We start from the raw sequence: 27224 nt of genomic DNA, 5'->3' as shown, positions 1-27224 counted from the left end.
GAATGGCTGAAGGAAATTAGGTAAACTCAAACAGCTTTTCATGCTCTCACATCATCTATTCTTTTCCTACCACTGAAAGCTCATTGACCTTTAAAATTAAGGTTAAAAATTTACAAGCATGACATAAACTTTGATATATGTCAAGTTCCAGAGATATTTGTTTGGTTCTCCTTTAGTTTCTTGCAAATCAGTGTTATTCTGGTCACGTCATTGCTTATGGTAATACCATCAACTTTAATTGACTGTTTTCCTGACAAAACAATAGCAGCACTTGTTTTGTTAAGTCCTTGTAAACTGAGGTATAGACTTTAACTCCTCTCAATCAAACAATTTTCTTTGTACACACTTTTGCTTAAATAAGTGACCTCCTGGCAGTTGTTGTATCACTAGACAACATTTCACTCAAGCATACATCTGTGATGCAAGAAAGCAAATAAAAATTCATATCAGGATTTTAATCTCTCACAAATGTCACAGGTGGTTGTAGGAAGGACTTTTATTTTTAGCCGTTAAAATACATATAGTAGCAATACGTGGCAAATTTATTTTCAGTGAAAACTAGAGCTCCTGTTTGCTTATTGAATAAAAAACAAACAAACAGGAAATATATTTAATAAGAGATATAAGCTCTATACCAGCTGAAATCAAGTGTTGCAATTAACCCTGAGCTCTATATTGCCTTTGTTCATACAATTAGTAATGCTGCCTTCTTCCTGGCCTCTAAAGCTCTGACTCTTGCTGAGGACAATAGGTGTCTATCAGGTTCTGTATGTCCATGAATAGTCAACAAAATGTGCTTTAAGCAGAGGGTTTTCCTACCATGTTGCATTACCAGAACCTTGAATCACAGCCCCAGCAACCACCAGCTCTAATGTTGTGGACCCACCATGGCATGGAGTATTTGTGCTTATATTATCCCTACCAAAGTAATGCCAGTGTTAACACTGGCATTGGAGGATCTTTCTATAAATACCAGTCTGCAAGTGTTTCGTGTCTTCTTACTGGTATCAATTTTTCTATTTAATCCCAGGTTTGCTACAACGGGTTTTCTCTGAGTGATTGTAAGCAGTTACTTTATTAACCAGCTGTAGCACATATTTCTCTTAATGTATAGGTGGGCAGGGGTAGGACAGCTAATAAGCTATTTTCTTTGGCTAAGGTCATAGCTTTAGGCCTAGAAACAAAACCATAAGTCTGTAGTTTTAACCATCTATCCAATAAATTCCTTTTTAAAATGGTTGTTCTTAACTGACAGCCTGCAGTGAATAATGATCTATTTCTTTTTCCTCTTGTGCCACAATATTTATTCACCTAAATAGTAGAAAGTGGCAAACCCCTAGGTAAGTTTGCAAGTGTACCTTGAAGCCATAGATCATATACTTGTGCACAGATGGCTCCCTACATATGATCATTACCCTGAGACTTGCAGAGCTCAGGAAAATTGTAGGATTTTGTCAAGGACACCACAAATCATAACCAGCTCCTAGTGTTTGACTGGGAGTTTACTCTGCTCAGCTGTAGAGTGTGTTCAGGTGCTAGAGGTGGAAGAAACATCCACACTTCCAGATTTTTCATTTTAGATGAGTCCAAAAATGTAGGGATAGGCTGGTTCCTTAAAATCACTTGGCAAAGGAAAAACTTTGTCAGACTCAAGAGTTTCTGAATGCATTGTTCCTGCAGCCAACTCCTTACAGTACTTCAGATGGGGTTAGTGTAGGGAAAAATATGACAGCCTTGGGATATTTGTCATGGTACCGTTGAAAAAGCTTTAGTGACATATTTTATAATTTGATGCCTTGAGATGTTTTTTAAAACTTTCCTTCATCTTTTATTCTGCAAATTTTCCACTTTCAAAAAATATTTAAGTAGCTTGTTTCCCCACTCCTCACAACAGGGATGAAGCCAAATTCCTTTGGAGGGAAGGGAACAAATCACAGTGTGAGATAGTTCATAGTGTCAGACAACTGTGGGTTGAAGAATAACCCAGTGCAGATGGTCAAGATGGATTCTGTGTTTAGCAAGCACCATGAAACTCTGACTCAGCTCTCTGGACTAATTGAAGTTGATGTCCAGAGCTCCTTGGTGCTTAGGTACCTTAATGCTTTTGAGAAGCTGGGTGCCTATTCTCCGTCAATGGAGATGACTTGCATCTAAGGGTGGAAGTAACCCTGTCTGCTGGCATAAGTGTGCTTTTGCAGGAGCTACATTCACTGCCGTGAAGGAGGTCAGGCCTCGGGTGTGATGCAAGGGACTATCCTTGAGTGCTGATGTCTGTAACCCAAAACCAGTAAGGGAGGAACCCAGAAAATGCCTTACTGCTTGCCCATGAGTGAGTCTTCACTTTCTCTTGAGAGGTGTCCCTTCTGTGTGAGTGGCTTCCCCCTTCCACACCTCTTGGTGGAGAACCTGCTGTGGGAAGGAAGCCCCTTCCATCACCATGCAACACCCAGGCTTGGTGCTGCATATGGGCTGGGGGGTTGCACCGATTTCTGGATTTACATGAAAAAAACTAAGCCTCTCTATATAGGATCATAGAATCATTTAGGCTGGAAGAGACCCTCAAGATCATCAAGTCCAGCCATAACATAACTCTGGCATTAAACCATGTCCTTAAGAGCCTTATCTACATGTCTTTTAAACACCTCCAGGAATGGTGACTCAACCACCTGGGCAGCCTGCTCCAACGCTTGATAACCCTTTCTGTGAAGAAATTTTTCATAATATCCAATCTAAATCTCCCCTGGCACGACTTGAGGCCATTTCCTCTTGTCTAATCACTTGTTACTTGGGAGAAGAGACCAACACGCTCCATGCTACGTGTGATACATGCCTTACAAGAAGAGCAGTCCCCTGGATCAGAGAACTGCATGCCAAGAAGTTTGTGTCTGCCACAGATGACCATCCCAGGGTGATTTCTGCAATCCCCCATGTCACTGTGGACCATTTGCTAAAACACCGTGATAGATGAACAAGGAGAGGTTGGGCCAACAAGAACTCCAGTGTGGTACACACCACAGCTGACCCACCAGATGCAGCCTGCAGAGCACAAGGGCTGGATTACTGCTGTCCTCCTTCATGGAGACAGAAATTTGGTTATCTTTTCTATCCTGCTGCCAATTTTTATAAAAGTTGAAGGAATGACATGTGTCAGAGAATTCAACTCCGGTTGAATTTGTCTGAAACTTTTAATTGGGTTCCAAAATCATGGGGGTGGGAGTGTGTGTGTGGGGGGAATGTGCAGGTGGGAGTTGGAGGATTAACAGTCATTGTCGTTACATAAAGCCTAACATTTTAGGAAATGAAGCCAAAATTCTGCTTGTTCAGAGGGGAGATGCAAGAATTGATACACTAACATGCAGAAGTCTTTCGAGCCCTACAAAAATAGGGGTCCTACAGGTCTGCGGAGCACAAATATGTGAGAGTACTGGCCTTGCTAGCAGGATGCTCTATTTATTTTTAAAGGCTTTCAGAAAGCCATCTTCCATTTACATCTCACATTTAAACAAGGGGCTTATTTTCAAGGCTAATTTGTCTTTGTGTCTTAACCAGCCACATTTTCACAATTAGCTGCCTCAAGCCCCCTGAGCCGATGGAGCTCGGGGTGGGGGGTGATCGCTGCACTTTGCCTTATGAAGGGAGGGAAGGGGGGGGGCTGCCTGGCTGCCGTCTCCATGCGGTACAAGCAGCATGATCAGAGCGCTAACACAACAGCCTGTGTAATTACATGTTTCTAGGAAGTGTGTTAGCTCCACGGGGAGCTGAGGCCATTTGGAGAGGAGGAGGAGGAGAAGGAGGACGAGACTTTCTTGGGCAGGGGGGGAGTAAGGTGAACAGGGTCAGTGCATAACCCAGCTCTCGCTTGAACATGATAAAGGTAATTCTTGCTCTCAAGTGAAAGCTGAGTGCTTCCCGGTTGTGGTTCCTCTCACTCGTTCCTCATGTCTGTATTATGCAGGCGTCTGCTTACAAAAGCAGGGGAAGCAGAGCTTTGCGAGAAGAGAGAAGTTTGACCCTGTGGGAAGCGGTACGTTCCAATATTTGACATTGTTTCTGCACTAGCATTGTCATGGCAGGTAGGAAGATGCAGAGTCAGGGGCATGGCTGCTTTATGCTACCTAGGCATTTATTTAGGTGGAGAAAGAAGAGTGTCAATTAAAAGCAATTAATTATAGTCTGTACGCTGGGGCAGGGGGAGGATGGCTTGGACCTAACCTGTCATGTAGGTGTTTGATATGTGTCCTGCGTTGCTGCTGCTCGCTGTGACGGCGTGTGCCTGAGCTTTAAATATCCTGCAGTTCCCGATATCTTGTTTCTCCAGCAGGCTCTGCATTTCATTTTCCTCTTCTCTCTAGTGTAAAATTTGGCCTAGCTTAAGCTTCTTTCCCTGGCTGAGAAGGTTATTTCCTTCCCTCCTCTCCTCCCCACCCCCTCATCCATCCTCTCCTCCTCTTGCAAATGCTCTCCGACCCTGATTTGGGGTTTCTCTCCCGACAGTTAGCTGTGGGCTCTGTGGATGCTTTGCTGTGACGGAGGGCCGAGGGCTGACCGAGTCGTGGGGAGGATTTGTACGTAGGAAGAGAGGCGATGGCTGTGCAGCGTGCTCCCGAGTCTGCTCTGAGCTTGCTGATGGTAAGTGCTTGCTGAAATCTGTTTGGGAAGGGGGAGGTGGGCGAGGGGAGCTGCACTGCTGGGATTTAGGGCACCAAATCCACGGGAGGATTTTGCATGAGCCACCGCTTGGCTTTTACAGGTCCCGGGGAACTTTGCAAAGGGCTCATCTGGTGCTTGCAGGGAGATGTTCCCCCTGCAGTGGGTTTTAAGGCATCTGGACCAATGTTCAAAGCAGGATTTTGAAGTCACCTTTCTGGCAGCGCTGATGCTTGCACTCGGGGGTTTATCCTGAGCTGTAGTTTTTCATTTTGTTCATTATATCAGTGTCTTGAATTCTCACGTCCTTCTGCCTTCTCCTGCTTTTGCCCTTGCTGACTTTGAGACAACTTAAATGATGAGAGGGAGAGCGTGATTTCTCTGTTAGATGAGAGGCGCGTTGTTAGCTGTGACCAGGTACTCGGATGTTGTGTCATTTGGGGAATGACCCCCTTATGCAGTGAATCGCCATTCAACAAGCTGCAGTGTATGTCAGACCTGCTGCTGACTGCAGACCATGGGGGAATGACTAGTATTTATCTGAGCTATTTGCTGCTACATGTTGAGCCACTGACCTACTTCTCAAAGTTCTGCATATTTATAATATTTCAAAGAAGATTATTTAGCAAAACACGTGGCTGAATCCAGAAACATGCCACTGTCCTACTGCAATTAAAATAAACCCTTTTGGTGGGGTATTAGAGTGCTGTCTAGCTTTACTGATTTTTTTTTTTTTTTTTTTTCCCCTCTTCTACTTTTGTTGCCATTTTCTATGCAGCAGCATCAGGGATGGTTTTAGTGTAAGATCTCTGCTGGATGTTTTTCTGCCCAAATGTCACTGTAATGTTTCCGCTGGAGAGTTGTTATAAGCAAAGAGCATGTGTGCGTGCGCGCATGTGTGAATGCATAGATATATATGCACTATACATATTTATATAATTATTACTACTGATCTCTCTTCTGATTGTATTAGGAAATGGTCCCTAGCACTCAGAGATATGATGAGTTCAATAAAGGGAATGCTGCAGGATAATAACCCTGTAGTGCCTAAGGTTGTTAACAAAGGTCAAGTTGAGAAAAGCAAATTTTATGTCCATTACTCAAAATGCTAAACACGCTATTAAGCCTCCGCATGGCTTGTTTTATATTTGCCAGTGACTGACTTGCTGTGTAAGGTCTTTTATTTTTTAAATTCCATTTGCTTACCTCCAGCCTTCCTGGCTTTTTAAATAGCCTCTTTCTTTTTCTCTTTCAAAGACAAATTGATGGGCACCTGTCACACTTGTGTCATTGCTTGGGCTGTATATACTTTTAGTTTTACTACCTTCTTAATTCTCAATTTAAATTTCTCCCTCCCCCTCCTCTGTACTCCTTGAACAGACCTTGTCAAACTCTGGTAGGGTGCCAAGCTCCCCACAAATTTTCCCTCATAAAACATGGATTTCTGTGGCTACGTGGCCTTGTCCCACTTGTCATTTTGAGGTGTGTCAGGTGTTACTACAGCTCTGGCCTGTAGCCTGGATCCCTTGGGTCTCCTGACCTTGGGCACAGCCCTGGGCAGGGCTGTCGTGGTCTCCCAGCCTCACGTGGATGAATTGGGTTGGGGGTCCACAGCCAAAGGGGTTCCTGCATTTGACCCCGTGGATGGTTGGGGTGGTGAGGATTTATTTCTGCGTTTCAAGAGGACTCGTATAACTCTTTAGGCTCTGCTTTACAATAGTCTGGTACTAAAGGCTGGTTATGGGTGTGGAAAAGGTGATCTGATGTGTAAAATGCTCCATTTTTTGCCAATTGGTGCTTTTTCCCTAGATTTTTCTAGTGTCATGAATCAGCTTAGTTAGCTATAGGAACCTCATCCTTTCCCCTCTGCTCTGCCTTGGCTTTGATTGCATGCTTGAGCAGGCTACCCTTGAATCAATAATAAATCCTTGCATAATTCATCCCACAATGAGCAGCTATAATGGCATCTCTTCTAAAACTGCCACCCCTCAGAAATTAAAGGATTAGATGTCTTCGGGAAGTCCACAGAAGTAGCTTTTAGTACTTTGATGGGCTTTCTCCATTGAGAGAGTTTTCTTTTAGCAATGATAGGTATTTTAGTACTGCATTGCCTCTGCAATAGGATGCAGAATGTTCATCCAACCGTCCACTTTTTATGAGACCTAATTGTCAGCAGCATTTGTCAGTGCTGCATCATACTCAGTCTGAAAATAACTCCTTCTCTGTGGGATACCTCAAAGCACTTTCCATTGCAGGTAAAGAAACCAAGGTACAGAACCATTAATTGACTTCCCTGGAATTTCATGCACTGAATTGAGTGACCCAAATTACGAGTTTGCTCATCCCTAACTCCTTTCTGGTCAATTAAGAAAGATGGGCATCTCCAGGGTATGGGGTTTCCTTCCTATAGAAGGACACAGGACACAGGTATCTAGCATCAGTATGTCCCAGCAGAGAGAGCTGCACATGGGACCACATAGCATTTCTGGGTTCCAGATGTGATGACAGCTCACGATGACTTATCTGTGTCTGGGAAATGCCACCCAGGGCATGGAGCTGACATGGCCTAAAGCAGCTCCCAGACAACAGGTCATTGTGGATCTTGTGCAGCCATTAGAACACCGAAGAATCTCATTAAACCTTCAGACTTAGGTGGACAGGTCCTGCTCAAGTTTAGTGAAATAAATATTGACCATACAATGAATTAATCTAAATTGAATCTGGTTTTATTTCACTGTTTTTTTCTAGCTACCTAAACACTCAGATGATTCTGTTTTTCTGCTTGTTAGTGACTTTTTTTTTTCTCCAAGGCCAGGAAAAAGGCTCAGTGCAGGAGAATTTCAGTCTTAAACATGTATTCTTTTGAACATAAAGATAGTGTTTTCATACAAAGACAGTTATCTGAAAAGAAAATTGCAACTTGTCTGTTCAGGCAAATGACTTGTATTAGGAACGACTCTGGTTGTGCCTGGCCTGTAGGACTCCTGCCTCCACCTTGCTCCGGAGACCACAGCAGATGAGGGATGTTGCTCAGTTCAGCATGGAGGAAATGGGGCTGAACTGCCCAAAGTGGCTCTGCCTGTAGCATTATCAAATCATTAAAACTGAGCTTCCTCAGCTTCTGTGAACCAAGAGGGGGGAGCACCTAAGCATGAAATAGCAAATACAGTGTCTTGTTAGGAATGATAACACCTGCTGTGTTACAATCATTAATGTTGATGGGAGTAAGTGCAATACTAGTAGGATTTTACGTCTATCTTATTAGTATACTGTAAAATTTTAAAGCTGCAGACATATTGATTGTACAGATTTTAACAGCACAATAAGTTATGATATCTGGTATCTCTTGAGACAACATTACTGTGTCTCATGAAAATAGATCTTAGGGACTTGACCTTCAAACTACTGTAGGTCATAGCACTAGCACTAATTAATCTGTGTTAAATGACAACAGAGGTTCAAATGAGCAAGGTATACAGCTCAGTGTATACCAATTAATCCAAAATAATCTTATAATGGTAGGGAAGAAGAGCATGATTTTCTGTTTCTAGAAAATCTAGCTCCAGCCAGCTCCTCTCACTCCCTCCATCAATTTGAATCTTTACTGTATTTATAAGCTCTCTGCTCTGTATATATAAATGCTTTCCTTGAAGAAGTAACAATGTACCATTTAGCAAACAAGTACACTTGTAAATTAATGAGAACTGTTGTGTTTGGAGAAACATCTTTCATTTCAAAGGACTGTATAATGCTTCCACACTCTAAAATTAATTATTTTGTGGCTGAGTTGCATTCAAAACTGTCGCTGGAGTAGAGGTGGATGTGAGATATCCTAGGTAACGCTAACCACATGGGACTCACCTCTATAGTTCAAGAGGGAAAAGGCTGCCAATGGACTTTGGAACATAAACTCAGGACATGGTGTTCACAATGAAGAGCAAGAAGCTGGCTGGCCAACCCACCGTTGGGTTGCCAAGCTCAGCATTTCCTTGTTCTCCTGGGTTGAAGGCGTTGCAATGGGTGTCTAAGGCAGACACCTGCAACACGAGGACATGTGGAAACCACCTTCTTTCTAAAGCTTAGCATAAATAATTAGCATCTGAGTGTCATTCTTCAATGAAAATGCTGCTCTGCTTCCAGTCTTCCTTTTAAAGAGGGTTCTCCTGAATCATCCTTCTATCCCCCAAGCAAAGCTACACTGCAGTCCCCAAAACAATGCGAATGTCCTCAATGTGACAATTGTGAAATGTAGCTCCATAGTCTGTAGGATTTCCTTTAAAACACTCTCGCAGATATTAACTGCATCATTACTAAATGCTGTGAGGGCTATGGCCTGCTTTGTTGGATTCTGAGGTCTTGGACTTGACAACGTTCTGGGTGTTCCACCCATTATTTCACGTTTGACTGGTAAGTTTTTATGCCTGAAGTCTATCCTCATGTAGGCAAGGTGGGTAACTAAAAAGGTATAGAGCTTCTAAGCCCTATTTAGATCTAGGACTGTCTCTTTGTGCTATAAAACTACATTCCAGACCATTCAAACCTCCAGATAGATTGCAACAGCGCAGCTCAGCTTGAAGGATCATATAAAAGCCTTGGGGAGCAGCAAGGTTACAGTGAAGGGATGAGGTCATTTTCTGTCTCTCTCATCTCAGGCTTAAATTATCTCTATGTTGACAGTATGCAAAAGCCCTTGACATTCAAACCTCCTTGCTGCGACCTCATCTACAGACCACATTGACCTGGAAGCAAAGCTAAGCTTGGCACGCTCCATCCGTGAAATAAACCCCACTCGTTTCTTGCCATTGCACAGCGTAAGGGGTTAATGTATTTCTCATCTGATGCTGAAGCAGTGTGACGTGTCAGCAGTGCGTGACCCATACACGGATCTGGGTGTAAGCAGCATTGCTTGGGAACGAATAACAGCTTCCCTGAGGAATTGGCTGCACCTCTGGCATCTGGCCCACTTCAGCTTCGTGCCCAAAATTAGGTCTGTGGGGATACTTGAACAGCAAGGGGAGGTGATTATGCAGCCCCTCTCCGTGCTCGTTTTGCAGATATTTGCACTGTGCAGGTGTGCAGGCTGCATCCCAGAAGGTCCGGGCTGGAGACGATAATGCACCACAGCACCTGGAGGTCGCTGGGGAGGAGCCGTGCTGCAGGAATCTCCCTCCTCCCCGGCTCCTTATTGCTCCAACCAGGCAGTAATTTGCTAATGGGCTTCATGAGCAGCAAATAGCTGAGCTGTGCTGTTTGCTCTTTTGGAGGATGAGGTGAGAGCAGCAAATTCCTGCTCGGTGCTTTGTGGCTGCTTGCTACCATGGACTGGGAATTTAGCTATTTCTTGTTGACGAGTTCCTCTGTAGCACTGAAATGTATCTGAACTTTACTATATGCCTCCATAAACTTGCAGTAAGACTTCAAACACCGTGATTTAATTCTGCTGAAGGAGATTAAACACTCCCTGAGATTGCTCTTGGCTCCCCTGTGGTGGATGTCACCTTTTACCCATCTGAGCTGGAGGCCTATAAAATTGTTATGCCTTTGATTCTGCCCTAGTGCATGCCATCAATTTTCCTTTTCTCGTCCCTTTGCATGAACTTGCTGTAGAAGCAGCAGACCATAATGTTTGCGTATCTGAATTCTCCTATTTATTACTATGCTTTAGAACAGGAGTAAGAGGGTTTACTGGTTTATTATTTTTTATTATTCTTATTATTATTAATATGTCTTGTGGTTTTTATTCCAGCTGCTCATTCTGAGTGACTAATAAAATTATCTCATCAGGGAAGCGGCCATTAATTTTTTTTTTATGATACTATAGAGCATGGCTATTTGTAGAAGAGAATTACTGGGCACTTGAGTGAATGATCATTATGATTAATTGGAGCCTTTCTGCACTTAGGGGGGAAGTAACATATTAATAGATTGAAAAGATCACTAAATATGACAACTCCTTTTGACAACATATAAAAGTATAATGTCACTTTGGTTTTGTTTGGTTGGTTGGTTTGGTGTGGTTTTATTTTTTTTTGTTGTTTGGTTATTTTTAATAAAATGCATTGGAAAACTTGACCGCTATCCATAATAAAAAAAAGAAAAAATGTTAAAAAGGCTGTATTGCCACAGTTAAAATGCTATGCTGTGAATAACTACTAATACATAGGAAGGAATTGTAATATTAGGTGATTACAATTTTTCAGTTCTTTGTTTTCTGTTTGAGAAAGCCATACTTCCATAGTCACTGTATCCATAACTTCTACAGCACGGCAAAGACTCCATCCCCCTGACTGGCTAATGTGGGTTTCACATCAGGGCTCAGAGACGTACAAAAATCCCACATGGATCCTTCCTTGGTACATCCCATGAAAACGCAGATTTTTGTGATTTGGTGCCAGAAGCTGTTGTGCTCAGGTGGCTTGTCCTGCGGGTGCTCGTGGAGTCTGCCAGAGGCAGCGATGTCCCCATCGTTTCATGTGTCTTGATGAAAATAGAAGCCACCAAGCTGGATATGGGGTTAGTCAGGGAGACCAGACTGAGTTTTAAACTCTCCCCAGCTGGCATACTATGCCTGGCTCTTCATGGTCACTGTGAATGATACTGGGGAATGGGTGTTTCCACCACTGGCAAGCCTTGGGTAAACATCTCCCCTGAACTCCTACAGGCAGATGCACCCTTTTTGTCCCCACATGTGTTAATTCTCTCTGCTTTGCAATATCACCAAGGGCAGAAGCTTGCAGAAGTGAGTTGAAATCAGTCAATGGGCAAACAGGTTCTAACAGCACTGAGTATCTAACCATTCTGAACCCGTCAGCACCTTCAAGTTATATGAATTTTCTTGTTTAAATGAATTCTTGGGTTGGCCCGAAGCTGAAACTCTCAAAGCATGTGAAGCAAGGCTCCTGCTTTTCTTTCTGAAGGGTCATATCATAGAATCATAGAATCATTTTGGTTGGAAAAGACCTTCAAGATCATTGAGTCCAACTGTTAAACTAACACGGCCGAGTCCACCTCTAAACCATGTCCATAAAAACCTCATCTACATGTTTTTTAAACACCTCCAGGGATGGTGACTCCACCACTTCCCTGGGCAGCCTGTTCCAATGCCTGACAACCCTTTCCACGAATAAATTTTTCAAAATATCCTTGGCACAACTTGAGGCTATCTCTTCTCATCCTGTTGCTTGCTACTTGGGAGAAGAGACCAACAGTCTCTGTGCTACAACCTCCTTTCAGGTAGTTGTATTCCCACTGAGAGCCCCATTCGCATGCGCTTGTCCAGCAGCAATGCCTGTGACCAAGTTTTATTTCCAAAGCCTCGCTGGAAGGCAGCGTGGTACCAGATCTTCCTTGAGAAGCCTCCCAGACATGAAGAGACCTACAGAAGTGTGTCTGTCTGTATTTAATGGAAACAAAAGCCACAGGGAATGCCAGAAATCTATTTAGAAGAATGGATCTGCACACAAAATCTTCTTAGTTTTTCACATCCTTCATAGGATTAAAGCTGATAATCCCCAAATTAAAGATAGCACCTCCTAGTGCTAGTTCTAGTGCCTGGCCTTAGCTTTTCAGAACTCCCCAAAGTTAGTGTTTGTGATGAAATGTCAATAACTCACCAGGAACAATGAGGCTTGAGGACAAGGTGATTTGTTTTCAGGACATAGTGCAGAAAACCTGCTGGAACAATAAAATCTAATGAGTGGAAGTAAACCAGGAGAGCATAAGGCTGAGTGCAAAAATAATCTATCCTGACGTTCTTTGTAAATCAGTTACAGAGATATTGGGGCACCACAAAATTTGGTAAAAACAGAATATCCCTTTCCCTTCCTGGCCTTACCCTCAACACACACTGCCCACCTCTTGCCCATGAAGAGTTGCTCTCTGAGGTGCATCCTCCACTCTCCTCCCTTCCCTTTATCCATTTGCAGCCACCAGAGAGCTGAAAATTGTTTTTAGGATGGTTTTGCTAGTGCAGAAGCAGAATTCACACAGAGCCTTGCTCCACGATATTTTTCTGTCTGTGGGAAGACTGTGTTGATCCTTGTGTTGCAAGACTCAGCTTTGGCTCCCCATAATTTGTGTGAAGTTAATGGAGGAGTGGTATAGAACACATATTGGGCTTAATATAGGTTCAAGCTTTTTTTAGTCTAATATATTAAAATCCAGGACAACTTCACAGTAAATAAGATTGAAATATTTTTCATTTTTGAATATGAGGCTAATGAGCCATAGTGGTCAAAGTACATTGTATTTCCTGGTAATTAATTGCCGGCTGTGATAGTTGACTGCATAAAACTATGCCTTGGGCCATTAACCCCAGGTCATTAGTACCCAAGGAAATGTCTAGTGAAGGTCATTATTACTGGTGTTATATAAGCTATTGTAGTAGAAAAAAAGTTGGCATGAGCTTTTCAAAAACCCATTTTCCCTGTTCTGGTCTCTTTTCAGAGATCTGGGAGCAAAGACTGTTATCAATTATTCTGCATTTACATTGATTTTCAGGGAATTAGAGTTTGCCTACTTTCTTAAAACCAGAAACCAATTAATTAAAGTGTTTCCGAGAATGATTATCTAGCTTTATGTGGCCAAAAATGTTGGCCTTCTCAAAGGATTGGCACAGGTTGTGCTCTTACTGTCAGTCACAGGGGGCTGGACAATGACTGAGCGAAGACCCAACTGATCCCTTGTGTTGGCTTCTTTAGCAGCAAAACATCCACAGCAGGTAGGTGGCCGTGGGGCAAATGGGGACAGTTGTTGCTACGTGTTGTACCAGTGGTGTTTGTGTCCTGATATCTCAGACTTGGATTGAGTTTCCAGGATTTTGGTGGTGGAAATCAGCCTTTTTTCTAGTTATCCTACTGCCTTCAGAGGGGCTTCTAACTTCCAGCTCAAGCAGGAGCTGTAGGGAGATTCACTTTAGTGTTATCCATCAAACTGCTCTGTAGGTCAGAGTCCCCAGAGCAGCAGGGTGACATTTCTACTGAAAACTAAAATTTTTAAATGACAGTTCTAAGAAGGATTAATAGTATTTCCTCCCCTAGCAGACTGGTGTGGTTGAAAATTCCTTATTTTCTAGTTTAAGACAAAGAAAGTCTTAATGAAACCAGAAGATTAATAGAAACATTTTTTAGTACCTTCCTTTAACATGGTATTAATAATAATAGCACTTATTTACTATATTAAATACAGCTTTATGTTGAATACTCTTTTCTTTAATCATGTGTTTAAAATAGGATGAGTACTTCACATGGGCAAAAGTCCTTGAATCAGTATTCTGAGACTGTTGGCTTTAATGAGATTGTGAGGAAGCACTTCAGCTCTAAATAGACAAAATTACAGACAGCAGAAGATACACTGATGGCACAAGAAAAACGATGGGGAAGTTCTGTTACTTTCTGAAGTTCCTAGCAGTGTTTGTTTTCTCCCCATCGAAATTTTGTTTTGGGGTCAGGAGTTAAGTAATTCCAGATGAATAGACCTGTATTGCCCTCTTGATTGATATAGAAACTCGTTTTGTCACCATTCTCCCTGCACTATATAATCAAAGGCTTATTTGTTCAGAATCCTCTACTGACAGATTGCTTCTCTCGAATTCTTTTCCTTCTCTATATCTAATATCAGATGCCGTCCCTATTCTACGCTGCCTTGCAAGAAGAAAAAAATTAAACATGCTGCTTACATTGTTTCCAATGCAAATGCTTTTGTATTGTGGGAATGCTTTGACCCAATCTTTCATCAAAGTCTTACTACTAGACTTCCTTGGTCAGGTAGTGCTTAGATCATTTTAGGGAGTTTCTGATTTTTGGGTGCACCATTTAGATTTGAAGAGCTAAATAAAGAATTTCCCTTAAAGCTTTGATTAATCCAAAGGAATTAAACCTTAGCTACAAAGTCCAGAGGTGCCTGGTGTCTTGGACATGGATCCTGGTTTGAATGTTCCTGTTTGGTTTGTCTCTGTTTAGTAACTCACCTGAGACATCACTTCCAAATACAGGTTTCAGCCATTACCTTCCTACATTTCTCCCAAGAAAATGCATTTGTTCTCACTTTGCAAGTAAAACATGTCTGTTGTGGGTAGCCCCAAGTATATTTGGTGAGGAAAGGAGGAAATTAGTGCTGTCCACTTCCATGATGAAATTTAAACTGAAGTTAGAGAGCTACTGGACATTTTAGGACTGTGTGACCATGCAGACAAATGAAAAACCCAGTGGCTTTGTACATTGTGGGAGTAAGGAACAAATCCTATTTGCAATCTGCATTATTGTTCATGTATAATGAAACAGGGGTCGTTTAATTGCCAAAGCCTATGCAAACAGAACAATATATAGTCATCTCTGAATAAACCAGCAGTCAGCTTTAATTTTTAATAATCTTTAATTAAGTAAGGATTCACGACTCTTCTGGTATTTGTGCATTAGCACCACAACTGTCTCTGGGTAACCGGAGTTATTCTTTCATATGTAGGCTGGTGTCAATTGATTTCTCTATGGTCAGTAGCTGTAGTTGAGTCTGTTCAAGTTCCATAAAACTCCCCTCATTGCAGAAAACCATTCCTCTCTGAGAGAGAAGGATTTGATCTTTCTTCTCTCAGGATCAAGCAGGGAGAAGAGTGTAAATCCATATTATTCTGCTTATCTCCATGACATTTTCTTCCAGTTCCTATAGATGCAATCAAAACAATTTGGCTCATTGATCTTCAAACTCTTTGACGATTTCACACTCTGAGCTGAGTGGTGTGACCCATATGGTCACCCTATTGCTTTTCATCGACAAAAGTTTTTACCTAGATCAAGATATCACAGTTGCTGCATGTGAGCTATGAATCTTGGAGGTTATTATTGGTTTACTGGTGGAATATTTATTTTAAGACCAAAATGAATTCTTAAATGAGTCATGGCGTATGTACCCTCCCTTGATATTTTTAGGTGTTAAAGCCACTATTTCAATGGGGCTGGGGTGGGGAAAATTGTCCATAGTTTTTCGGATGTACAATTAAAGTGCCATCTGCCTCTGCGATGCAGCAGATGTATAATTGATATTCACTGCTGATTTGTGACTTGATTTTCTGCAGACATTGAATGCTGTAATTGTTTATACAGTATGATCCTAAATACCCATGTGAGAATTTTCCTCCTCACGTGTTCCCTACCAGAAGTATCGTTGCCTTCCCTAATACTCAGAAGGTGGATTCAATAAAAGATAATTTACAGTTAGCTAGGCCAAAACCTTACAGGAATCCAGTGAGCAAGTAAGAAGCAATTTTTGAAAAGGAGACATTTATTCTTGTAGAATCATGGTTTAATATAGGAATGATTGTTGGGAAAACTGAAAACACTGATCCTAAATCTGGTTAACTTTTACACTCATTTAAAGGTAGGATGTGGCTAGGATTAAAGAAAAAGAGTTGGCTTTATTTTCCCCCTTTTTTTAGGGGGAGCAAACCTTCTTCAGGGGAAAAAAATGACACAAAAGGTCAACCGTAACATCAAGGAACTATTTTCTCCAGGGCAAAGACTATTAAAATATATAAAAAAACAGAGATAGAAACCACAGCAATGAATGCTGAAGAGATGGAAAACAAAGACATGTTATTTTTTTTTTTTTCACTGTCATTACTTTTAAGAACAGCAATCAGTAAAATCTTGATCAATCAGCTGGTATTAATTTTACTCTATGACTGGATTCTAAGATTCTCCTTCCGAGAATACTCTAGATCTGAATCTGCTCATGCTGAAATAAAAGAAAATGTGTCCTGTAGCTTCAATGGCAGAAGGTTAGTGGCTCTGTTTTATATTGTTGTCCTTTTTTTGACATCACTGGATTTTTTGCACATTCGTTAAACTCACTGTGGAGTTGCAATGATTGTTCAGGGCTTTGCATTTGGCTTCAAAGGAAAGAAAGAATTGGTGATATAGAATCTGAAACTGGCTTCATCACAAGTGACATTTTGAGTTATCATTTCTTAAGCCAGTGCCTGGCTCACAGGAAAAACCAGCTCTCGGGGTGCTCAGAGAAACCAAAGTCTGTTTTGCTGCAACTTTTTCCCTCTTTGCAAGTCACTGTCTGTACGTGGCACCCAACGTAATCATAGAATCATAGAATGCTAGGGATTGGAAGGGACCTCAAAAGTCATCCAGTCCAATCCCCCTGCCGGAGCAGGAACACCCAGATGAGGTTACACAGGAAGGTGTCCAGGCGGGTTTGAATGTCAGCAGAGAAGGAGACTCCACAACCTCCCTGGGCAGCCTGTTCCAGTGTCTGTCACCCTCACTGTGAAGAAGTTTCTTCTCAAGTTTAAGTGGAACCTCTTATGTTCCAGTTTGAACCCATTACCCCTTGTCCTACCATTGTTTGCCACTGAGAAGAGCCTGGCTCCATCCTCGTGACACTCACCCTTTACATATTTATAAACATTAATAAGGTCACCCCTCAGTCTCCTCTTCTCCAAACTAAAGAGCCCCAGCCCCCTCAGCCTTTCCTCACATGGGAGATGCTCCACTCCCTTCAGCATCTTTGTTGCCCTACACTGGACTCTCTCCAGCAGTTCCCTGTCCTTCTTGAACTGAGGGGCCCAGAACTGGACACAATATTCCAGGTGTGATCTAAAGTGATGCCCTGTGTCTTCCCAAGGCTGAACGCTTGCTCTCATAGTTCAGGTTATCTAACGGTAAAAGTCTAATTGTACCTAAAGGACATCATGGTTGATGGTTACAGCATGTAACTCGGGTGGCAGCATGAGCAAAGGACCAAGCGAGGGGCTAAGGATGCTGGAGAAGGAAAGCACAGGGGATGCAGGGGAGGTTTTGGGGAGGGGAGATCAAGTCAAATCTAACAAAATTCGGCTGCAGTGCACTGCAGATTGGTCTGGTTCTGTTCAGACTTTCTTTCATATCTCTGTTGTTGTCTGAAGAAACCCACCAAGTTAAAGAGAACAGAGTTTCAACCCAGGACAAACAGCAATTCTGATGATGTTAATGCTGTTGAAAGTTTGAAGCAGGGAGAGGAACTGAATTTCTCCATGAGACATCTAGTCACAGCCATGCTGGGTGCTCTGCGATAAATGCAGACAGAAATCCAGCTGCAGCATAATAATGGTTAATTTTCCATGTAACCTCTTGTTGAGGTCTAGTTGGGCTCTTTAATGTGACCAGGTGACAACTCCTGAAGGAAAGAAATTTCATACTGCTGCTTGTGTGTTCTTGTGGATTTTATTCATTCCATGGTATGTTATTTTATATGTTTACTTTTTCCAGTATCTTTCTCTGATTTCTGTAACAAGCTTTTGGATATGCTTGTTGTGTAAAGATTCATCTTCAGGTTGGGTTTATACTTATTGAAAAGGTGACCCACGAAGGTGTCTCACAACATGTATACTGCAGTGCTTGGGCTGAGCCCCAAACGTGTTGGGGAAAACACAAGGAATTAGGAGAATGACAGAGAGGAATATGCAGAGGAGAGTGAACTGTGATTAAAGGGAGCTGGAAGCTTGCACAGATAGGAAAGCAGCATACAGCTGGGATCCCACATCTTGTGAGGAGCAGGCTGAGCATCTCTCTGTGATGTACATCTACTAAGGCAGCACCATCGTTGTCTCGCTGCTGCCCCCTTGGCTTGTTCTCTTAATTGTACTATGCTGCAGATAAACAAATCAACCATGGAGAATAATGTTTTGAATATTAGTCACTGACCGGCTGAAATGTTCTGTTCATGTTAACACAAAGTGTCAACAAAATGAGTTTTCGGTACCCCATCCAGCCTGACCTTGAGTTTCCAGGGATGGGGCATCTACCACCTCTCTTGGCAACCTGGGCCAGTGCCTTAGCACTCTCATTGTAAAAAATTTCTTCCTCATGTTTAACCTGAATTTTCCCTTCTTTAGTTTAAAACCATCACCCCTTGTCCTATCTCAACAGGCCCTGGGGATGTTTGGCTGGTTAGGGGTACCAGGTAACCATTCAGACACCAGCTGCCAGGTAGACGCTCTGGTCACACCTCATTCGTCTGAAGACATCGCCTGCAGGTCACGATGTACACTCATCAGAATCCTTTAAAGTTGTTTTGGCCCCCTGGAGCACTGCTCAGTGTATTTTCTCTCTTAACAAACCACAGCTTATGATTCCCATTGGATCTCCAAAAACATGTGAGCAGTCCTAAGGGAGTAAGAAGTCCCTCATTCCTCCAGGCTGGAAAGACCTCCTTGTAAGAAGAAAAACGTTTTCTCTCCTTCATGTCTTTTCCACTACAGCTTTATTAGATTAAGTTCTGGCTCTGCCAGTCTAAATAAGAAGGCAGCTTCCCCTCGGAGAAGCATTCAAGGCTTCACATAAAGTGTCTTAATTTTTATCATGTAGTGCTGTACGTGGCAGCCATGAGCTGCAGCATTTACAAAGGCACCACAGCGTGAGAAACCACAGCAAGGGCTTCCAGAGCACAACATCTGGCTGGGGAGTCTGCCATGATTAGAAGAAGTGTTATGTTATTGCTAGAATCAAATTATCTGAAGGTGTCCTGCTGACAAGCAGCAAGAACAGGCTGTACTGAGTCCTGAATCAGTGAGTGCAAGAGAAGTAGTATTAGATCTTTAAATCCCTCTTTGCTTTAAGTTTGGTTTTAGCAATATTCTCATCTAAAACCTAATGCAAAGTGTCCCAAGATACAGGCCACTGCTGAAGCAAATTTTATTTTTGCTTCTACACATTCATATTATGGTCCCCAGTTTTGGGGAATGTTTCCCATTAGAAGTTTCTCTTGGGAATGTGAAGGGCTTTGCTGGGAAGCAGAAATTGATGTCTCTCTTGCCCTAGGAGGCCTTTCTTTAAAATATTCTCTTCTAACCCTGCGAAAAGAAGCCTTTACAGGGCAGAAGTCGAGATAACTGTAGCTGAGAATTAAGCTTTCAGGGAATGTGGAACGGCATCCGGTGGGGTTATCTTTGCCATCTGTGGCAGGATGCAAACCCCCCTCTCTCCCCCTCCCTCCTTCAGTATGGAAGGAGTAGGCACATCTCCCTCTTTCTCTGCTACTTGAGGCTAACAGCTTCTTTTGTTTGGCCCCAGAGCACCCTGGCCAGGGCCATTAGGAGAAGGGAGTGCCGAGGCGCCACTGAGCCGCTGGGCACCTGCAGCCAGTGTGGGGGATGTTTGGAGGCTTCAGGGGCACCCACAGCCAGTGTGGGGGTGCAGAGAAGCTTCTAGAATGCTTACAGTCAGATCTGATCAGCCAATATAAAAATGGGACTCTCATCAAGACTCCGCCCATTGTCACGGGTCTCTCGGAGCACGAGCGAGATGCTGCCGCTGAGAGCCCCCCTCCCTGGGATGGAGACTCCACTAGCCTTGGCGCCATGGGTGTGAGTAAAACTTCTCGCAGGATTGCGAGTATATTTATACTTTCTGTGCACATTTGTACGTGTAAAATTCCGTGCTCAATATGAGCACGTGTAAAATTAATCCTCGCATAATCGCGGGTGTATTTTCCTCCTGTGCTTCCACATAAGCACGTGTAACTTTCCGTGCACATTTGCATGCTTACTTTCTGTGCTTAATACAAGCACGTGTACTTTCCGTGCACATTTGCACGTGTAACTTTCCGTGCTCATTTGCACATGTAACTTTCCGTGCTCAATACGAGCACGTGTATAAATTATTTCCTCGCGCAATCGCGAGTGTATTTTCCTTCCGTGTTTCCACATAAGCACGTGTAATATTCCATGCACATTTGCACGTGTAAGTAAATTAACCCTCGCAGGATTGTGAGTGTACACTTCCCGTACTCACTACGAGTACGTGTATCTCTTTAAAATAATCCCACACCGTGTTTAGGCAAGTGTGTACTCCTCCGGGACTCAGGGATGGCTCCGGCATTGTTTTGGGTGAAGCCATGTGCACACACTCTGGGGACCGCCTGTTGTATTAGTTGCTGCCCCTTAATAATTTTCCTCAACTGATATCCGAACCTGTATTTAAGTCACTTTTGGAGTGCTAAAACCCTGTTTCTCACCGGTTTAATAAAAGTTGTTTTGGACCCCTTAAACTAACCTCGGGGTGCCTCCGTGACACCATCCAAGGGATCAGGCCAGCGCAGGTGGTAGCTGCATCCCAGCTGAGATGCAGTAGCCAGCTGAGTGGGTGCTCCCCTTCTGCTCTTTGTACTCTTCCTTGCCAGTCCGGGTAAATTGATTTTCCTTTGCTTTGTAGCAGATAAATTTTAACTCCTAGGTGTCAGCTGCTTCCACTCTAAGGGTTAAGGTGGACTTCTCATTCCCTATTGAATTATTCATATGACTGTCTAAGAAAAGAGAGCTATCGGGTTTTGAAGGTGTACCTTATTTTTTAGTACAGGATGGGGCATCACTGGCAGGGGTAGATGAATTTGCTTTGTTTTCCCCTTATGAAGTGGAGTCATCCTCCTCCTAGGAATTCCCTGTTCTCACCTCCCCACCTAAAACGTATTCCCTTGCTCACAGTCATACCTGTGTATGCTACCGTGCTGCTATTGTGTTTGCATTAGCACAGCACCTAGATTTCTCATTGGAGGAAAGAGCTTTATTGTATTAATAACAGAAACTTTGCAAACATGGTGAAAAAAACCCCAAACATATTTCTTTTTCATCCTTGAGTCCAAATCTTTTAGATCATTGTAAACTGGATATTTGTCTCATTGGCAGAGCTTTGCAGGTTTTCCTCCAGGGAAATTTATGGTAAGATTTAAAGATGAAGTGAATGGTCCCCTTTAACGTTATATCTGCTAAAGGAATGTGACTTATGAATCCCGTTAGCAGTAATGACTACATGAGAATATCAAACACTTAGTCAAATGAAGATTTTGCCACGATGCATCTTGCACTAAAAGGGTTTTTATATATTATATATTGTGCCAAACGTTTTTATGTACCTCAAGTGTGTGGGCTGTGTTTGATGCTTATAGAAGTTGAGTCTGTTTAGCTTTTGTTGCTGACTGCTAGAAGAACATATGCGTATGTTTGTGGAGTTGAACAGAATTAAAGCTTATCTGGATTGCAGTGTCAACAACAGAGAATGTTGCTGCCTGCAGTAAAACCAGGAGATAATACTAAATTGCAAATAAATCATCCACTTTGTCTTGGGAAGAGCAGTGTTATTTTCATAATTTCTAGTAGCCAACACAGGTGGTGTTTTCTGGATAGATCAGATTAGTGGAAAGTAGAAATTTACTTAAAAATTGCATGTATGGAATATTAATATAAAAATTTGCTTCATGCAGAGAATATTTGAGCAATTAAGAGTCCGTTCACTGTCCCTTTCTGGCCTCAGGCTAAGCTAAGGGGCTGACTTGAGGATGCTGGTGTTTGTAGCCTGCCAGCTGACCGGTACCTATGGGATCATACTGGAATAGATGGGAAAGCCAGCAGGCCCAGAGGACAAAGTAGCAGCTGAGAAGTCCCCTGCATCCAGACACTGAGGAGCTTCTAGCTTCTAGTGTGTTTTGCATACACACTGGACTGCACAACTCTTAGCTCCACCAGGAAGCCTGGCTCTTCTCTGCTGTCCTACTCCACGGTAGCAAGGGACAGTTATGGGGACCAAAGAGCCACCAGTGTGGCTCAGCAATGGCCAGGAAGGGTGACTGGGTGTGCTTGAAGTGACCTGAATAGAATCATAGAAACATAGAATCATTTTGGCTGGAAGAGAGCCTCAAGATCATTGAGTCCAACCATAACCTAACTCTAGCACTAAACCATGTCCCTAAGAACCTCATCTATGTGTTTTTTAAACAGCTCCAGGGATGGTGACTCAATCACTTCCCTGGGCAGCCTGTTCTTGTGCTTCGCAACCCTTTCTGTAGAGTAATTTTCCCAATATCCAACCTAAACCTTCCCTGGCATAACTTGAGGCCATTTCTTCTCGTCCTGTCACTTGCTACCTGGGAGAAGAGACTGATCCCCGCCTTGCTACAACCTCCTTTTAGGTAGTTGTAAAGAGCAATAAGGTCTCCCCTCAGCCTCCTGTTCTCCAGGTTGAACAGCCTCAGCTCCCTCAGCCACTCCTCATTAGACCTGAGCAGGGCTTAAACATGGGCTTAGGTCCAAATATCACAGCAAACATATTCAGAGCCTCTTGCACGAGGATGGGTTGTCACAGCTCCCCAAGTCCCTTTTGAGTAGGGAACATGATACTTGCAGGACTAGAGGCAAGCATGTATTCAGAACACATATTTAATCATGTTGTCTTGTTCTTAAGCAACATGTGAAATTTAAACGAGAAAAAAAAGTTTTGAGATTCTTTGGGGGCAGCCCCCTCCCAAAACCCACCCACTTTTCCTCCTGAAATGAAAATGATGGTAAAACAATACAATTACAACTTCACCTGCTTCACCAGGAAAATTCTGCCTGTGGAAATTCCTGGGGCTCTTGGTTCTTTTGTGGGTTTATTCGTTTTGAAGAGATGTCTTTGTCTTAATGTCATAGTAATTACTTGACCACGGGAAGGATTGTGGGGCTTCTGCAAGGTGCAGGAGCACCAGAGCGGTCTCAGGGTCTCAGCCTGTCCCTCTGCACCTTTCTGAGCTGGGGCACAAACATGCGGTGATGTTGTTTTCTCACAGGTTTTTTTGGCTGTTTTCTCAAACCCCTTCTCCAATGATAAGGGCATTTCACAGTGAATCAGTGAGGTGGCTGCTCTTGTGGCTAGATCTGAAAGAGGTTTGAACACTAACTCTCGAACATGACATTAAAAAATTACAAGGGGAAGCAGGGGGCTCTGATTGCACCTTTTTATTCATTTTCTGAAGCAGGGCTAAAGAGTTTGGTTTATTTTGGATTGCCCATTCGAATCTCACTGAATCAGGACAGAAAATTACTGAATGCATGAGAGGAGTGCAGTAATCATTTGGGGTCAGTGAACTATAGATTGCAATATTTGGCAGAGTTATTGCGCTTGCCTGCGAGCCACAGCCATGTCCCTGCTTTACCCAGCAGCGGCCACGGCAGAGGAGGGGAAGGATGCTCTGAATTTGGCTCACTTGGCCTTTTCCACTGCACCCCTGAGTCACCAGCACTTCCTACCTGCTGAAGCCTTTCACACCGCATTATTGATTATTTTTAATCAAAAAGATTGGAGTTATTTTCCCCAGTTGTCGGTTTTGTTTGTGTCACTCTGCTGATTATTGCGGCTCGCTGAGATTATGAAAATAACCATCTAGATTATAAAGTTCAGAGACAGAAAATAGGGAGAAACTGACTAGCCAAGGCAACTAGTTCTGTTTGACTTGGTGGTTGATTTTTTTCCTCTCTGGCTCTGTCTATATTGTACAATGTATTTTACTTTTGCTTCCCCAAGGCAATCTACCAATAATTCAATAACAGCTGCCAGTTTCTACTCCTTGGTTTCTAAGCCTCCAGATACTAGACTTGAATTTTGAGGACCTGGTTTCAAGTACTGGCATATATCTTCTCTATGCCCTTGGGCAGTCTCCTTCAGCTATCTGTATCTTCTGGTTTTGTAAATGGGCTCAGTGTCCTTTTTGCAGGACCACTTTGCACATCTCCAGTGTGCTAGGTGTTTTGGCCGTCCACTAATCCAATAATGAGAGAGAGGAGAAGTAAAATGAGTAGCTGACCTATGCACAAAGATGAACATATAGAAAAAAAGGGAGATCTTGATGGAGTGGATTCAAATTCTGCCTCCTCAGCAAGGAAGCCTTGTGTGAGCAGTGGGCAATGGTCAAGCTCCCTAAAACCCTTCATGAGTTGGAATCAGGCGTCTCACCGTTGCTACCAGAACTCTAGATGTAACAGCAATAAGAACTTTCAAAGAAAACTTCATGACCAAACTCTGCCAGCCTGCTTATTAATGACATGCAAATTACAAAAGTTCAAACATTTGCACTCAACGCTCATAGCTGTTTCTTTGATTGCTAATGATGTTGATTCACAAAGAAAAAGCTTTCTGAAATAAAGAGACTATTTCATGTACCACACCAAAAGTAAATGAAAGGATATTGCATTTAAGATTTTTTTTGCCATGTTAAGCCCTGTCCAAACGCCACAGGACTCATAAATTAGGTAGATATAAAATGCAATTTACCAGCTAATGAGCTAGTCTTTAATTTTTAAACAGAATAATAACTTAGAGTAAACAATAAACACGCACATTTAGTTGTTAACTTCTGTCCTGAATTTTACTACACGGTTGTCACAGATCTTTATTATTTATTCATGTTACAAGATCAGCACAATTATTGTACACCTCCTAAAATGCTCATACACAGGGCAAGTTGTCCACCTATAAACTCATGGTGTGAACTACCTTTTCTACCTGTTCTTGCAACCAGAGTGTTGAGGGTGACAGAGAAGACATAAGGACCCTAACACAGCAAAGAATCCATGTAGCCTGTTACAAGCAAAACCAAAATGAAATTCTGTCAGTTGAATTACATTTTCATACAGACTTTTGCCAAGTCTTCCTGCAGACATTTTCTGTTTGTTTTTCTGCTGAGCGTGAAGGTGCTTATTCCTGTTTTAAATACATACATGAATAAGAATTTCTTTTTGTCATTTGCCTAAATAGGAGCCTAATTCTTTGGGGAAATCTGATCCTCCGTGCCCCAGCAGGTCTACAACAGTTAATGAAATGGCCTGGCTGGTTCAGAGTTTGGGCTTAAAACTAAGTAGGGAAATTGTACACAGGGTTGGGTTCATCTGGACTGGTCATCTGCTTTCCTGTGAGGGCCAAAGAATAAAAATGGATATTTCTAGAGCACCGACCATTTTGGAGAAAGTGAAAGTCTGAGATTAGACAGACTGTGATTTTGAAGGATCTGTTTTCCTTTTGTTTACCATAAAGGGAATGTAAGGGACAGGCTTAAAGCTAAAGGAAATTAATCTGTCCTTGGTGATTTCTGTGTGCAGCCCCTGGCCTCTTCTAGGCATGCTTTTTTGGAGGTATGATCCAGTAGAAGCATCAAACTGCAGCACCTGCAGCTGTACCCCAGTTCTAATATGTATTCCTGGAGTACAAGGCTCAACAGCAGTATAGTGATGCAGTTTGATCTTATGAATAATTTAGGCAATAGAGTTTTCAACCAATAATTCCAGTATTTACTGGTCATAAAGACACTATCTGTCCAAAATATGTCCTCAGGCTTCAGCTGATTTCTGGTTTACAAAGAACCTGGCTAGTCTGGTGTGTGGGTACATGCATACAAAGATGATGACCCAATTAATAATTAGGAAGAGAACAAACTTCATTGAGATATAATATGCAAACTTTAAAAAGTAGAGAAGAAATATCTGATCTTGAAGCCAAATAAGAAGACTGATCAGCAGATCTTGATGATTCAGCTTCGTCCTGTTTGCCAACCTATTTGAAGTTTACATTATCAGACAGACAGAGGAAAGGCTTATCCCCAGAGACTCTTCTTTAGAGTCTCTACAAACAACATTCTACAGCTGAAATAAAATGATGACACTTGGGACTACAAGTACTGATGCTATTACTTGAGAAATGCAACTGCATCACATTTTTTGCTCTGTACAAGATAGAATTTTGCTTGGAAATTTAGGGCCATTTTGCTCTTCATAATGTTGTCTTTGTCTCTTATGACACTTTCAATCTCTTTATAACACAATATTTTGCTGTGAAGAGGCTAAAAATCTGCAACAATAAATATTAATAAATGGAAACTGTATGAGGAAAGTTGTCATGGCAGACAGCCAAGTTATGAAAGATTGTCTGCTTTGACTCTTATACAATGTTACTGAGAAATGTACTGTATAAACTCTTTTCTGGCTAAACTTAAATAGTAATCTGGGTGGGTACTGATAAGAAATACCATCAGGATTGACTAGATTCTTGTTCTTTTTCTTTTTTTTTTTTAATTTTTAAAATCTACCCTAACAGAAAAATAATACCAGAAATATAATCCAGGAATGTAGAACAGAATTTAAAGCAGGATTCTCACATATAAACCCCCAAACAGGTGAAGTTCGCAAGTATCTCCAGTAAGACACACATTCTAGTGATGGTCAGTAAGATGCTCCATTATGTCACAGGAAATTTGCTGCTCTTGTGGCAAATTGCAGGTTTTCTGTAGTAAAGGAGCCATAGGTTTACCCCATTGTGGAGCAATTTGCTTTCTATTCTGAGATATAAGGACTTCACCCCGTTGTTCCTCCCAAGATCTGTGGTTCAGATTTATAAGTCTGTGGCCCTCCATGTGCACAGTACGGTTTGCTGCCAGCCTACAAGGGATGCACTTGAGATGCAGCAGCTATGATGAGTGGATTGATTTGGACACTTCCATGCCATATGCAAAAAGTCCTTGGGCCACCTGGACAGTCCCCTGATTTGCAATAGTTTTAGTGTTGTTTAAGGAGAGTGTAAATAACTTGGAAAAAATAAATGTCAAAATATTAGGCCAACCTAATACAATCTACGTCTGCAGAATACTAAAATCTAAGGAAAAATGAAGAATCAGTTGTCAGAGACCATTTTAAGTCACTGAAGCAGGGATCCATGTCCCCTAGAATGCAACTCACAGGCTCAGACAATATTAGGATACCTATATGTGTAGTACAACTTTATGTTATTGCTATCGATGGA

The 27224-nt window shown here is 42.3% G+C and overlaps 1 protein-coding gene across 2 annotated transcripts in view; it reads left to right on the top strand.

Moving 5' to 3' along the window:
- Positions 1-4521: 4521 nt before the first annotated feature.
- The window catches only part of FRMD4A (FERM domain containing 4A), a gene marked incomplete at its 3' end in the record, with an annotated part of 393830 nt that continues 371127 nt past the window's right edge, over positions 4522-27224 (top strand). For both annotated transcript variants that reach the window (XM_082064558.1, XM_082064560.1), the window contains exon 1: positions 4522-4629. In XM_082064558.1, coding sequence (XP_081920684.1) covers positions 4585-4629 — 45 coding nt within the window. In that variant the 5' untranslated portion in view covers positions 4522-4584. The remainder of the gene's footprint in view (positions 4630-27224) is intronic.

The sequence above is a fragment of the Streptopelia decaocto genome (genome assembly GCF_964273445.1).
Source record: "Streptopelia decaocto genome assembly, chromosome: 1".
Lineage (NCBI taxonomy): Eukaryota > Metazoa > Chordata > Aves > Columbiformes > Columbidae > Streptopelia > Streptopelia decaocto.
This window is presented reverse-complemented; position numbering and strand designations above follow the sequence as displayed.